Here is a 15,861-nt window from a genome sequence, read left to right on the forward strand (position 1 = left end):
AACAAATATCATACCTAGTCTAGGAGGAAATGAAGTTAAAGGAGCCATGATAAGGTCAACATAAGTTAAATTCACAAGGAAATATTCTTCTAGCTCTGGTATGTCATCCTGTAAAAATTATATCCATTAAATCTCCTATTGTTGTGCTCTCCAAGTAATGACCTCTCACAGTTTTTTAAATTATCTGATAAATATGTCTGCTTAAATAGTATACAGCAAGTATAAAAATGCAAACCTGGAATATAAAGATTAAAAATTTTAAAAATAAACATGTCTTAGCTATGGCTTTTCTTTGAGATCTGACACCAAAAGCAAAAGCAACAAAAGCAAAAATAAACAAGTGGGACTACGTCAAACTAAAAAGCTTCTGCACAGCAAAGGAAAACATCAACAGAATGAAAAGGCAATCAATAGAATGGAATAAAGTATTTGCAAATACATATCTGATAAAGGGTTAATGTTCAAAATACATAAAGAACTCATACAACTCCGCAGCCAAAAAAAAGAAAAGAAAAGCACCACAAATAATCTGATTTAAAAATGTACAAAGAACCGAACAGACGTTTTTCCAAGGAAGATGTATACCAGTAGCCAACACATACATGAAAAGGTGCTCAGATCATTGAGCATCATTGAAATGCAAATCAAAACCAGAATGAGGGGTGCCTGGGTGGTTCAGTGGGTTAAGCCTCTGCCTTCAGCTTGGGTCATGATCTCAAGGTCCTGGGATCGAATCCCGCATTGGGCTCTCTGCTCAGCGGGGAGCCTGCTTTCCCCTCTCTCTCTCTGCCTGCCTTTCTGCTTACTTGTGACCTCTGTCTGTCAAATAAATAAATAAATAAATCTTTTAAAAAAAAACAATAAAACAAACAAACAAAAAACACCAAAATGAGACTTCACCTCACACCTCTTAGAATGGTTATTATCCAAAAGACATGAGGTAAGTATTGGTGAGGATATGGAAAAAAGGGAACTCTTGTGTACTACTGGTGGGAATGTAAACTGGTGCAACCACTATGCAAAATATAGGGGTTCCTCAAAAAATTAAAAATAGAATTACCATATAATCTGGCAATCCCACACCAGAGTATATAGTCAAAGGTAATACAAACAGAATATCAAAGAGATATTTGTGGAATACATTCACAATAGCCAAGATATGGAAACAACTTAAAAGTCCATCAGTGAGTGAACGGATGAAGATATGGTATCTATAAACACAATAGAATATTATTCAGCCACAAGGAAGATGGAAATCCTGACATTTGCAACAATATGGATCAACCTAGAGGGCATTATGCTAAGTGAAGTAACTCAGATGGAGAAAGACAAATACTGCATGGTATCCTGCACTATTAGTGGAATCTAAAAAAGAAAGAAAGAAAGTTAAACTCATAGACACAGAGAGTAGAAAACTGGTTTCCAGGGCCAGGGGCTGGGGGGAGGGGGAAAAAGGAAAGGTCGGTAAAAGAGTACAAACTCAGCTATTAGATAAATAGTGTCTGAGGGTCTCAGGTAAAACTTAGTGACTATAGGGGCGCCTGGGTGGCTCATTGGGTTAAACCTCTGCCTTTGGCTTGGGCCATGATCTCAGGGTCCTGGGATCAAGCCCTGCATCAGGCTCTCTGCCCAGCAGGGAGCCTGCTTCCCCCTCTCTCTGTGCCTGCCTCTCTGCCTACTTGTGATCTCCGTCTGTCAAGTAAATAAATAAAATCTTAAAAAAAATAGTGACTATATAGTTGACAACACTGTGTTATATAATCGAAATTCACTAGGAGGCTAGACCTTAAATATTTTCACCCACAAAAAATACACTTGTGAGGTGATGAATGTGTCAGTTAAATAGATGGGGGGAATCCCTTTCACAATGTATACATGTATCAAATCACCACAGTATACATTTTAAATATCTTACCATTTTACATATTTTTTAGATTCTATATATAAGTAATACCATGCAGTATTTGTTAATTTTACTTTAACAAATCCAACATTAAAAAAATAATAAAAGCATAAACTTATACCCAGTTGTATGATAAGTTATTAGGTTGAACTACATCAAACTGCTAATATATCATTTTTTCCTCAACTAACATAATATGTAAACCAATTGCATAAATATATAAATCTAATATACTTTAAATAGAATGGAAGCAAAAGATTTTAAATTATCTTACTATCCAAAGATTGAGATGTGGAATAGAACACCATGAAAAAAATAGGGGCTTCACAGTCATGGAGACCTAACACCAAATTCTGTAATTTTAACTGAGTTACTTCAACTTAAAGCCCTCATTTCCACCATCTTTATAATGGGGGAAATAATATCTACTTTGGGAATTTTAATAATGATTAAAAATAATAAGTATGTAGTGCCTGGCCTAGAAAGAGTCCTTAAAAAGTGATAGCTAGAGCCACCTGGGTGGCTCATTTGGTTGAGGGTCTGCCTTAGTTTCAGTCGTGATCCCAGGGTCCTGGGATCAAGCCCTGTGGTGGGCTCTCTGCTCGGCAGTGAGTCTGCTTCTCCCTCTCCCTCTGCTCTTCCCCCTGACTGTGCACTCTCTCACTCTCTCTCACATTCTCTGTCTCTCTTCCTCTCAAATAAATAAAGAAAATCTTAAAAAAAAAAAACACCAAAAACCTAACAGCTATTTGTGATAGTTAATTTTAATACACTATTACTATTAATCCCTAGTGCACCTAACAGCACTGAAAATAAGGCAAGTGTTCAAAACTTGAAGACCAGCAAAACCCATGTCAATCATGACCAATCACCCAACAACATTTACATAAAAGCCCAATGTGTGTGTGTGTATGTGTGTGTATGTATAAAGTCAGTACACACATTTTATTAATTTTATTTAATGGAGATGTATTTCCATGTGAAAATAGGAAAACAGTCTCTAAACTATCTTCTATAATATATACACCAAAGAGAGTTATAGAATCAGGGATGTAAAAGTGACAGTCCCCCACCCATCCCCACTGTTCCTCACTCTCATACAACAACCCCTTAACACTGACCACCACCCCCTCAAACCAGGCCTGGCTGCTTTCTGTATATATAGGCCGCAGTCTCTATATCTAATGCTACTCAAGGAACAGAAAGGGCTATAAAGACCTAAGGGGGAAAAAAGGGAAAGTGGAAACCCTGTGCTCATAACTCTAGACTCTGCAAAGAAAAGAAGGGTTGGCTACATATATTCTGTTTTAAAAATTACCATATCTAAGAAAATCCATTTATTTATATTCAGTTATATTAACAGATTATATATTTGATTATATATTTGGTTTAAAGTTTTATTTTATCAAATTGGGGGTTCTATGTCATACGCTGAATATTACCTTTTATCTCATGGCTCTAGAGTTCTCATACTATTGTATCAGGTCACCGTGCAATGGTAATCAAAAAAATAAGAGTTACTAACTTCAGATGGTGGATGGTTTTCACTATTTAAAATTTTGTAAAAGTAAAAAGCCTCAGAGAAAATAAAAGCTTTTCAAAAATAGAACCCCCAAAATACATAGTAATTGAAAATTTTTCTAAAGCAATATTTATTCTCTTCCCTCCCACCCATCACACATACCATCTCCTATCCTCTTTATACATACTATTTTCATACACCTCTCGGAAATGTATTCAGGTCGCTGAAACACTGAGTCCCGAAACAGCATGAGGTTTCACAATATGAAAAATCATTTAAAATGCAATCTCAGCCACCAGCGATAACTTTAAGTTTGACCGTAATCACATTTTATGCCAACAGCCTCTAGTGAGTTTCTCACTATCTCTAATTTAACCAGTCCTAACAACTAAAATGCTGACCTACATGGATTTGCTGGTCCAATAAATCCTTTGGAATAATCAAAATGCTCCCCTGGAATTTCTTAGGCCAATGCCTATCTTAAAGAGGACTGCCCTAAGGAAATTCTCTTTATCACTCAATGTTTCTCTAATAAAATACACAACAGCAGACCAGCCTATTCAGACAAGAACAGAAACCCCTGTGTGGTTTTAAAAGATGACAAAAAGAAATAAGCTGATTTAAAGGCACCAGAATATCCCATCAATTTCTACTTTCTTTTTAGTTATTTAGATTAAATATAATAATAGCAAAGTAAAGAGTTTTACCTCAAGTATAGTAATGTTGATGGCTGCTGTGGTTTCTCCTTCTTCTAAAATCAGAAATCCAACTACCGAGACAAAGTCAACATCTGGCTCAGCTAGGTTTCCTTCTGTTTGGTTCTTTAGACTCAACATTCCAGGAACTGTGCTGTATGTGACGTTAATGGCTCCTAATTGAATTGGAAGATATAAGGTTTTATAATTATTTACACTTCTAAAATATCATCATAGCATTAGCCTTTTTACTTTCCTAACACCTGCAGTAGCTTGTATTCTTGGACCCAATTTCTTACTTCCTCCTAAATCCATGGCCTTTATCATGTAATGGCTCAGTGATGTTCCACCATGGGTAAGGTATACTGCGCTGTCTCTTGATTTGGGAGTGTGGCTGTGACTACTTTTGGCTGTTAGTACAAAGTAAAAGTGATCATGTGCTAGTTCTGAGCCTAGACCACAAGAGGACTGGCACGCTCTTGCTTGCTTGCTTTGGCCTCCAATGATCCCAGGAGAAGAATGAGATATCTGGAGTAGGGCCACCCTTGGCCAAACCCTACATATGGTAGTAGACCCAGAGCCAGCCCGTTTTTATACACTGCTGAGATTTTATGATGGTTACACAGCATTTCTGTGGTGATAGATAATTACTTTAATCTTTCAAAAAAAAAAAAAAAAAAAGAAGAAGTTACACATGCCTGGCTGGCTCTGTCAGAAGAGCATGGGACTCTTGAATGCCACACTGGGTGTAGAGATTACTAACAGAAATAAATAAACTTCAAAAATAAAGAAGTTATAAAGTCCTGTTCTGAATTAACAAATATTAAGTTTTTTCCCTGTCTCTGATTTATTTCAGCAAATAAATCAGTGGCTTTCATCCACACACAAGCAGAATATTAAAAAAGAACCTGCCTAAAAACCGCATTCACTCTAGAGTAACACAGACCTAGAGATCCGAATTCTCTGTTGATGAAAAGCTGAATTGTTATGTTAGCCTCTTGCAGCAAAACAAATCTTGATGAAAGAGCAAAATTTAGAACTCCATGTGGTTCATCACTGGCTTCAACAGTCAGGACAGCTGCATATCCTTGTGCATCAAGCAGAGCAATTCCTGCTGGTGAGACTCCTAAAAACACCAGGGATCACAAGAAATCGAACAGTGATTTGGCATTAGCTTGTAAATACTTAAAATACAGCCCCTCTCTCTGAAACATATTGAAGCACCCATACAGTGTTCTTTTTCGTTCACTCCTTTAACAGAAATCTTCAGGTTGCCCAACAGAACCTACCACTGAGTTTTCTTTTTCTAGATAGTAAATTATAAAATTTCTTCACTTGACATATTATCTTTATTATTTGCTATAATGGGCTTCTGAATTATGAATATTGAGTAGACACTGAATAAAGTACCCAGACAATTTCCTCAAAGTGATTAGATTAAAATCATCTATATAAACGGTCTAAATCCAAACTGGTCTGCTAATATAAATTTATTACAGAAAAACTCTTCCTTTGGAAATGTATATTATTCCATATGAAAATATTAAGCAAAATTTTTAGAGGTTTTTCCCGAGTGTTCCCATTCGGAGCTGATTTTTTTTTTTAGATCTAACAATTTTATGGGACAGACAATATTTAAAGTTATTATACTTTTAAAAAAAGTAGTATTTTTAATTAGTATGCATCTAGTTGTTAAATATAGAGATGGCAAGTATTATTTTTTCCTAAAAATAATAATATAGTAGAAGAAAGTTTAAATTGAATTTTGAATTACCTTGTGTCCTGACATCATACAGAATGACTTGGTATACTTCTTTCTCCTCAGGAATGTTGTCATCCAACAAATGCACAAATACGGTTTTATTCAATGACCCCTATAAGAAACAGAAAGAAATTCATCCCTCTACTGTCACTGAACACAAAATACCTCCTGCTTTTATTAGATTTGTAAATTGTGCATCCAAATATATTTTCATTTAAACAAACATCTTATGGCTTAAAAAATAAAATACATATAAACACTGATTCATGGGAAACTCGGCATAAAGTAGACAGAGGCTAATTATGGAGGATATTGAATGCTGAGCTAGTGAATGTAGCTCTTATCCAATATGTGATGTAGCACTATTGAAAATTTAAGACAAAGCAATACATCAGGGTAATTTCTATGGCAGTGGTGAACAGGGAAAATGGGAGCATGAAAAAGAAGTCCATGTTGCAGGAAAGGGCAGGCACCAGGAGGTCAGTGCGGTTACTCAAGGCAGAACATTATGGGGCTTGGCTTAATATTAAGGAGTGGAAATGAGGAGGAAAAAGAATATAGAACGCATTATCAAACAAGAATTCATACTGAGTAAGTGTGGAAAGGAGATGAAGATGATTAAATGGTACTGATTTCCTATCCAAGAAATGCTTTTATAAAGTTATTTCCCACCAATTGCCTTCTGGCAAATTATCAGAAAGAGCTTCTAAATGGAACCTCAAAAATATAGTGTGAGCAGGACATAAAAAGATTTGTTTTTAGAGCGATATTTGCTATCCTCTTGCATGTAAAGTTTTGAGACGGTGAGGAGTAAGGGAAGAGAAGGACAAGTACTACCCATCATGTTTGGAACGACACAGTGGACACCAAAAATGGGAGGCCAGGAGAGCAGCAAGAGAACACGGTTCTAATACAGAGTTGACATCTGCTGTTTCCTTCACAATCTGCCATTTACATAGGAAAAAACAAACCTACTTGAGTCTTAGAACTTTTCTGAGTAATGTTCTTCCTCTAGGTTTCTAAGCAAGCTCTCCCATCAATCTCTGTTAAACCTTGTTTTAAGAGTTTTCCCATTTTCTCCAAAATACACTGTCTTCTCTACATATTTATGTTAAATCTTTTTCTTTGTGGTATTACCTCAGGAAAAAAGAGTTGTCCAGTAGAGTTAGCAAAATTGAGTTCTAGATTTTGGCCAACAATTTTCCAGTTAACAGAAACATTTCCTCGACCAGGGGGTGTTCTTACCACATGGAATTGCAAAATTTCTCCTGCAAATGAAATGTACAGATTGATAAATATTTCACAGAAAATAAACAACATTTGAACTCAACAAAACCCAAATCCCAAACATGCAACTGTTACAGCACCTTTTCTAAGAATATTACAAGGCTGTTCTGTTTTAGACTTTCCAGAAGCTTTATACATGCTTATTGTTTATTAACACCAGGATCCCATTTTTAAATACTTTCCTTTAGTAGAACTTCAGGAAGTTCAATATGTAAAATTTACCAAAAACACATGCTAGAATGGGAAACACAAACTCTTATACACTCCAAAACATGCATCAGAACATAAATGTTCTGTAAATTAAAGAAAATAATAAAGTCCTTATGGTCAAAACTAGTAATAACACAAGTAAATTCTTCTTTCACTTCTCAAAAGGACACAAATTCCTTACACTGATATGCAATGTGATTTTACACAATGCATGCATAAAAATGCTTGCAAATACCTGAAAATCACATTTCTTTAAATTATAACTTACATATACCATCAATGATTTTGTTTTATAAAAAGAAATACAAAGGAAAGGTGTCAAATTTGTAGATGAGCCTCTGTAACTTCACCAAAGTTACAGTTTTGCTCCCTGGATAATGAGGTATTTTAGATACTTTATACTTTCCATTCCTGGTTTTTATCCTCAAAGAATACTTTGTAAAATTGAAGAAAATCATGACAATCATTTCTTTTAAACCGCTGAAAGGAGAAAGTAAGTTCCTAGGAATATTGCTGATGGCCACATAGCTTGCTGAAAATACGCTCAATTCAAAAATCTTATATGATGCCAAGTAGTGCCAACACACTAAAATTTTCATACTAAATTTAAGCACACATAATTTTAGTGGAATGAATTATTTTGGGAATGGAAACCATAACCCAAATCATCAGAAAGACTTTTAAATAACATTTCCTCAGACACTCCAGTGTATACATTTTTAAGTGTTTCATTACCAAAAAAAATTAATCACCATTACAGTAGTAGACTATGTCTTGGTTTTGTTTTTGTTTTTTTTTAAACCATACAGGGACTGCTAGTTAGGAATCAGATTGTCTCAGGGTTACTGAAAGCCTGTATAATCAGCCATACCTGCCAAAATTTATGTTACTTGCTTAATTCATATGAACAAACACAGGCATGACTATGAAATCTTAGAGTTCCTCTACTGTACACCTTGCAGAATTTCTCATAGAGTAGCTTTGTATTAAACAAAGAGTTTATTACTGAGAGACACAAAGAGAGCCTTGGAGTAATTAAGCACTTTCACCTATAGTGTGGTCTGGTGACACACATAAAAAGGTTTAAGGAGGGTCGCCTGTGTGGCTCAGTCGTTAAGCATTAGCTCAGGTCATGATCCCAGAGTCCTGGGATCCAGTCCAACACTGGGCTCCCTGCTCAGCAGGAAGCCTGCTTTTTCCTTTTCCCTCTCTCACTATCTCTCTTTCTGTCAAGTACATAAACAAAATCTTTTGAAAAAAAATTTTTTTAAGCTTTAAAAAAAAGATTTAAGGAGTCATGGTTTTTCAAAATTTTTTAAGTCACAAAGCCTAGTAATATTTCAAGAAGAAAATTACAGAAGTTTGATCAAGTGCTAAAAATGCATTATGCACGCATGTGGCAAGAAAACAAAACATAGGTCAGTAAAGATCCATGTTGAAGGAGAACCTATAATAATAATAATAATAATAATAATAATAAATGGTTGTAAGATTGTACATGAAGATTTGGGAATAATGTAAGATTAAAAGATAAAAATAAAAATGAAATGTTAAAGAGAGAAAAAAAGTAAAATCTTCCTACAAACTTACTACATGTAAAATCCTCAAAATCTAATACCACTCAGTCAATAACACCTTTAAAAATTTAACAAATTACCATGCAAGTAACCTATAAGAAAGTATTGCAAGAAACACAATTTGAGGCAGGACACACACACACCACACGCAGAGAAATAAAAGGTAAAGAAAGTATTCCTTAAATACAATCTTATAAACCACACCTATTGCAATGTGAAAATGTAAAAAAAATATTAAGAGTGTGAAAATATTCCTAACAAATAATCAAAAGGGAGGTAGTGACTCTCCTCATTAAGGCTCCCAGGAACCAGGTCCATTTAAAATGTCTCCTGGGGGGGGGGGGGTGGTGCGCCCGGGTGGCTCAGTAGGTTAGGCCTCTGCTTTTGGCTCAGGTCATGATCTCAGAGTCCTGGAATCGAGCCCCGTGTTGGAGCCTGCTTCTCCCTCCCCATCTGCCTGCCTCTCTCCCTACTTGTGATCTCTCTCTGTCAAATAAATAAATAAAATCTTTAAAAATAAATAAATAAAATGTCTCCTGGAAAAATTTACAGAAAGTTACCCTCTACCTAGATGAGGAGTCAAAGAACAGTTGTAGAAAAAGGAGAACTGAGAAACAAGTGCTTAGTCTTTTAAATATAAAGGAAAGGATAAAAGGAATGTCCTAGAAAGTGTAGGTTATAATTTTCATATAAATATTTTACTAGATGTTACACTGTCTTCTAGCATTTGCCCAGGATGAAAGCCTAAATAGGACCCTTACCCAAAGAGTCTGACAACATACCCAGAAGACCATATTGATATAAAATCCAGAGTCCATCAAAAGTTGGACTTTTACATCTAAAACAGATGATCTATTATATAGCGAATAGGCCTAGCTTAATGCAGATTAAGAAATATAAATATAAAATGTAATTTAATAACCCTAAGTATTTTGTCTACTTGATCCCAAAACAAACCAAGAGTTTTTCTAAAAGACAAATATCAGGGTATTATGCTTAGCGAAATAAGTCAATCAGAGAAAGACCATTATCATATGATCTCCCTGATATGAGGAAGTTGAGAGACAACGTGAGGGGTTTGGGGAGTAGGAAAGGAATAAATGAAACAAGAGGAGATCAGGAGGGAGACAAACCATAAGAGACTCTTAATCTCACAAAACAAACTGAGGGTTGGGGGGGGGAGGGAGAGGGTGGTGGGGTTATGGATGTTGGGGAAGGTTTGTGCTATGGTGAGTGCTGTGAAGTGTGTAAGCCTGGCGATTCACAGACCTGTACCCCTGGGCTAATAATACATTATATGTTAATAAAATAATTTAAAAATTTTTAAAAAGACAAATATCAACTATACTGTTTATAAAATAATGGAAAATTTAAACCCAGGACATATATTTTAATAGATACATGTATACATGCTACACATGGGCCATCTAAATTAACTGCCCTCTGCAATAGACAGAAAATCATTTAAACTAATTACAGGGATATGAATAGTGTGCAACACAAACTATCAATATAAACAATTAAGAAAAAAGTTGAGTGTTTCTAATATAGCACCTCTGTATTTTTAAGAAGAAATGCATTTCTTGTTCAAGTTTTTGCCTAAAAAAGATTCAAACTGTCTCTGTAAAAAGGCAAAATTTTAAATCCATTGAATATGACACGATGATTATGATGCTGCTGAGTTGGATGACTAAGTGAAACATCTAACATGGATTTATAAAGGGCACATTTATACATAGTTTTCAATCACAGTAAAAATCTATTGTCTCTTATTTTTTAAATTTTCCCATTCCATTTGAAAGAAAGTAATATTTACCACTGGGCATCTGTCCAATTGCTTTAGCACAAAAAAGAGAAATAGATTTCTACAGAATTCGGTACATTGTTAAACACTAAGGCAATTCCTCCCCATGAACTGAAAATGTATTCTAGAGCCAGAAGTTCAGCATGGTCCACATTTTAAATCTAACCTCATAGATGAAACTCCGACACTAGGCCAAAAGCAGTGTTAACACTGCTTAAGATCACATGGAATGACTTTTTTTACCCTGTTTCTTTAGCAGTTATCTTGAAGAATCCTCATGAAGTTTTCATTAAACCACTTTGGTAAACAGATACGCTTGGTACACATTTCTCTGTGCAAGCTTGCAGTAACATAAAAAACACACACGAAATTCTGAATCACTGAGGTTCAACATAATGTTTTTGAAAAAAGAAAATTAGTTTAGACTCTAGGAAAAAAAAAAAAACTTGGGAATAAAGGTATAGGAAAATAAGAAAAGGTAAAAATTCACCCCAATTTTTATTTAGAAAATACGAAAAAATCTAGGCAGCACACATGCAAGCAACGAAAGCAGTTCAGTGTTCTATTTCCAGTACCAAACCCATGCTCATAGAGTAATATGATAATGCACAATTTTTACCAATAACACATTTAGGCCATTTACTTTAATTACTAATCATTTTTCCTCTTTGCAAAAAAATCCCAAAAAACAAAAAACAAAAACAAAAACCATAAAGACATATAAATCATAAGCCCATAGACAATGCTTTTGAATATCAGCAAAATGAAAATGTTATAGAAGTTTCTAGAAAGGCGTATTTGAACCTCTAAACTTATCTTGCCACAAATCAGTAGCAAACACTGTAGGTGGGTACTGACTTGAAGACCCTACTTTGAGGAGAACTGCCCAAATATCTCTACGTTCTTAGAAACTTGCTTCCCATCCCAAGTTCTCCTTTAAAATCTTCTACAGTTACCCCTGTCTCCTCCCGCTCAATTGGGAATCTAATCTCACTGGCTGCCCGTGTTAGCCTGAGACACAGTGATTACTTTCTTTCTGTTTATTGATGAAAACACACTTATCTTGGTTTCCTCCCTCCTCTGGCAGAGAGCCTTCTCTCTCCAAAAAGGTCTTTTTTCTTTCCCAGCACCTTAGCCTTGTGTTCCACAGGGGTCTATCTTTGACACCTTGTTTTTCTTCCTCTATCCACAAAGATCCTATTAATTTTCCTGAGCTCAACTATTATCTCTAAAAATCTAATTTCTACCTCTAACATGAGATAGATCAGGTTGTCTCATAAGTTGGCTTCTCTCACACAAACATTGTTACTCAAAGTCATTATTCTTCCAACTCAAATCACTTGAAATATTTGCCAATTAAATAGTTCTTGAAATGTTGAGTTCTGCAGCAGATCAAGTTCAAGCAAAACATAATTTCTTTTCACAAATTTCCTTATATTATATAGGTTTTGGATTCAGACAGCACTGGGGTTAATTAAGCTCCACTGTGAAATACTTAATTTCTCAGAAACTCACTCTCCTTATGAGAATATGAGATGTATACCATTACACCCACTTTATAGGGCTGTTGTTCAAATTAAGTGTAATAATGGATGTGTTTGCTGTCTGGAAAACAGAAAACACTCAATAAATATTATCATTGTCATTATTATTAACATTAACTTCTACAGTGACTTTTTTACTTATATTACAAATAATTTTTTGAAAGTTGCTGATCTATCTTTAGATTGGACTTAGAGCAACCTGTTAGTCGTTTTTACTCACTATTGCTGTGACAACATGAGATTCTGAACCACTGATAAAAAGGAAAGAGTGTTGGAAAATAGGTCAGACATTTGCATTGGTAAGCTAAATAAACTCACAAGTTGGGAGTACGGTGAAGTATAAGGTAATGCACACTAAAACATATTTAGTTTCAAGCACAACAACTAACGAGGTGGAAGACCTTGTCAAGACATCTAATCTCTCTGTGTCTCAGTTTTCTCATCTGTAAAATAGAAGTCCAAATACATGATCTGGATGCTTGTTGTTTCTTCTCTTTCTGAGGTACACTTATTTATTCTTATTTCTAAACACAGACTATAGTGAAACACAGGATACTAAACACAAATTTTATATCAAACAGGTCTATTCAAAGACAAAAAAGTACTAATGTTGGAAGCAAAAATGTTGGAAGCAAAATGTTGGAATGTTGGAAATGTTGGAAGCAAAAAACTAGCCTGAATTTGCAAAATCCTACATATGTAAATATTAAGATTCAAGAACATTTTTATTTTTTAAGAAAAAAATGGACATTTTCTTATTTTTTTCTAGTTTGGCACTTTATTCGTAAAATATAACAACACATTATAAAATCCAGGGTAAAATATTCTCCAATTACAAACTACTACTTGTTTTGAACAAGGAGCCAGTGTTTCACTGTTTAATATCAAAAACTACCACTAAGTACATATATGCTTGCTAGGAACTGTGACAAACACTTTATATGCATTAACTCATGTAATCCTCACTAAGAAACCTACGAAGCAATATTTCTTGTCATTTATCAAATGAGAAAGCTGAGCATCCCAAGTGTGACTAACTTCCTAAAACCACATCAGTGGGGGGAAGCAAGCTAGAATCTGCAAGGTTCCTAAGTAGTTAAACAGTTCACTACAGACCCCTTTCTCAGCTAAGTTTCAGGCATACTAATATACACAGCTCTACAAAATAATGAAAGGATAAAAAAAATGGGAAACTTTAAAAGAATAAGCAAAAATTGACCTCTATAGAAGACAGAATGAAAATGCTGAACAAAAAAAAGAACCCACCTTCATGACCTATGACAGATCTGGAAGCTGTCTGAAAGCTAACAATTCCCGCCACGTTGTCATTGGCCAGAATGTTCACTCTAACAGTGTCGGAGCTGGGCAAAATTCTACTTCCCCCTTCAGTGTACACCAAACTAACTATGATGCTTTCATCATCCTCTGGCTCGGAATCATCCAAAATGGCTAAGATGGCTGTCTTTTTGGTTTCACCTATAAAAAAATTAATGGACTAAAAACCAAAGTAACAAAATCGTCAACATAGAGAATCCACAAAGACCCCAAATTACTTCCACTTTAAAAAGTTAAGTAAAAATATGTAAATGAATATCATAAGTAATATTAGTGTAACTAAAAGCAAATCATATATGTTAATCTATATATCCTTTTACATATAAAACACTGTAAAATTTTATTAATATGGGCAGATTGTAGAGAAGAACATTTTGAATTATGGAAAAATTTAAAGGGTAGAATTACTTCAAAGAATCGTAGTTTTGTCCCTGGTCTTTAGCCTAGAACAGTGACACGGGTAGGGAAAGGACATCTAAGGTATGTTTTATTGAGAAACATGTATCTCTCTCTCTTTCTCTCTCTCTCGGTAAATGGAGTCTCATTCTCATTCTGGCATTCCTGTGAATAATTTTCTTCAGGTGATCAAGTCAACATTTCCCTAAAAGACCAGGAACACTTAGGGAATGGTGGTCAAAATGGCAAACAGGAAAGAGATGGCAAATTCCAAGCATAAGAACCAGCCTGAATGAGATGAGTCTTTGGATAACTAGATGACAGCATCAAATACCAATTTCCAGGATATGGGCAAATGAAGGAAGGAGGCAGAATAGGAATTCAATCTACTCAAGCAATCTACTTTTCAATTTGGTCTAGGACCCCACTAGAACATGGAGCTGAAGTGAACACCCCCTAAACCCAACAGGGCTTCTGCAGTTCAGCCTTTTGTCCTCTACCTAATTCTTTGCCACTTTCTGGGAAGAGGATGAAAGGGTAAGATGAGAAAAAGCAAAAAAAAGGAGAAAGGCATTAGGAATGAATGTTCTCTCATGAACTTGCTGGATTTCATCAATTCACAGTATCAAGACTGCCTCAAGAGACTATAGATTATCTAAGAATCTAAGTTAGCTATTAAATATAGTCCATTTTGTGTGATGATAAGTTACAATTCAAGGTAATACTAATTTGTATAATGATATTTATATGGAAACTTTTTATAGTTATTAAAGCTGTTGGAAAATCTAACTTTAAATTTTCACCTCCAGTCATCCTCATTAAATTTTTATTATTTCCTTTGAAATAAGGAGAAATGTTACCAAATACCAACCTGTACCCCCAGCTCCACCAAACATATCATATTCCATCATTAACAAAATAATATTTAGGAAATAGCCATTATAGAAATGTGATACACTATTTTAAAAATTTACTCTAAAACATAATGCTTATTAGATATTTCAAAAAGTATACGACATATGAATCATGATCATGAGCTTCAATTACTATTTCTAAAAACGGTATATGCAAAAAAGTTGAACAAAAAAAGATGCAATGAATTGCTCTAAGACATGGAATTGTGAATAACACTTATTTCCTTCTTTATAAGCATATATTTTTATAAGCATTTTTTTAATCAGAAAAACACGATGCTAAAAACTATATGGAATCCATAATTGCCCAAATTGGGATTTAAACAATGATCTTAATAAAGATAACTTTCCCCCACTCAATGATAATTATTTTAAACAAATGAACTTTCCAAACTTCCAAATATTAGATGATTCAACCAGTCCCAAAAAAGAATCAGTGAATCTGACCCTAATTCTAATCTGTGGGCCAAGTTATATTACTCATGAAAATTTACAATAGTTACCCCTCCAAGCCTAAGAACATTATTATCCATCAATCTATCCCAGGCTTAATTTAATATGAATGAAATCATCAAAGTTCATACTATTTATACTTACAAATTATTTTCACTGAAGATTCTCATGGGTAAGAAGTATCGGTAGCTAGGAAAATGAGTATGAACTGGGAAAATTTTACATGTACTAGACAAATCAGGATAAATCATCAACGAAAATAATTTTTAAGTATAAATAGTATGAACTTGGGTAACTTCCCTTTCAAAATTAGAATTTGCCTTAGAGTTGCCTCAGTTTCCTTATAGGCACTGCAAGCACTATAAAGGAATAAAGTCCATACATTCCCTGAAAACATTATCTTTCTAATAAACTTACAAAGATGCTCATCAGTCTACGTATATCATGGGTCAGCCATTA

The 15,861-nt window shown here is 34.7% G+C and overlaps 1 protein-coding gene across 1 annotated transcript in view; it reads right to left on the bottom strand.

Annotated features, from left to right (window-relative positions):
- Positions 1–15,861, bottom strand: part of ADGRV1 (adhesion G protein-coupled receptor V1) — a gene marked incomplete at its 5' end in the record, with an annotated part of 491,204 nt that overhangs the window by 393,631 nt on the left and 81,712 nt on the right. The window contains 6 exons of the mRNA XM_080804325.1: positions 15–108; positions 4,133–4,296; positions 5,067–5,246; positions 5,895–5,994; positions 7,020–7,150; positions 13,571–13,780. Of these exons, the coding sequence (XP_080660451.1) occupies positions 15–108; positions 4,133–4,296; positions 5,067–5,246; positions 5,895–5,994; positions 7,020–7,150; positions 13,571–13,780 (879 nt within the window). The remainder of the gene's footprint in view (positions 1–14; positions 109–4,132; positions 4,297–5,066; positions 5,247–5,894; positions 5,995–7,019; positions 7,151–13,570; positions 13,781–15,861) is intronic.

The sequence above is a fragment of the Martes martes genome, assembly GCF_963455335.1.
Source record: "Martes martes genome assembly, chromosome: 5".
In the NCBI taxonomy this organism is placed as follows: Eukaryota; Metazoa; Chordata; class Mammalia; order Carnivora; family Mustelidae; genus Martes; species Martes martes.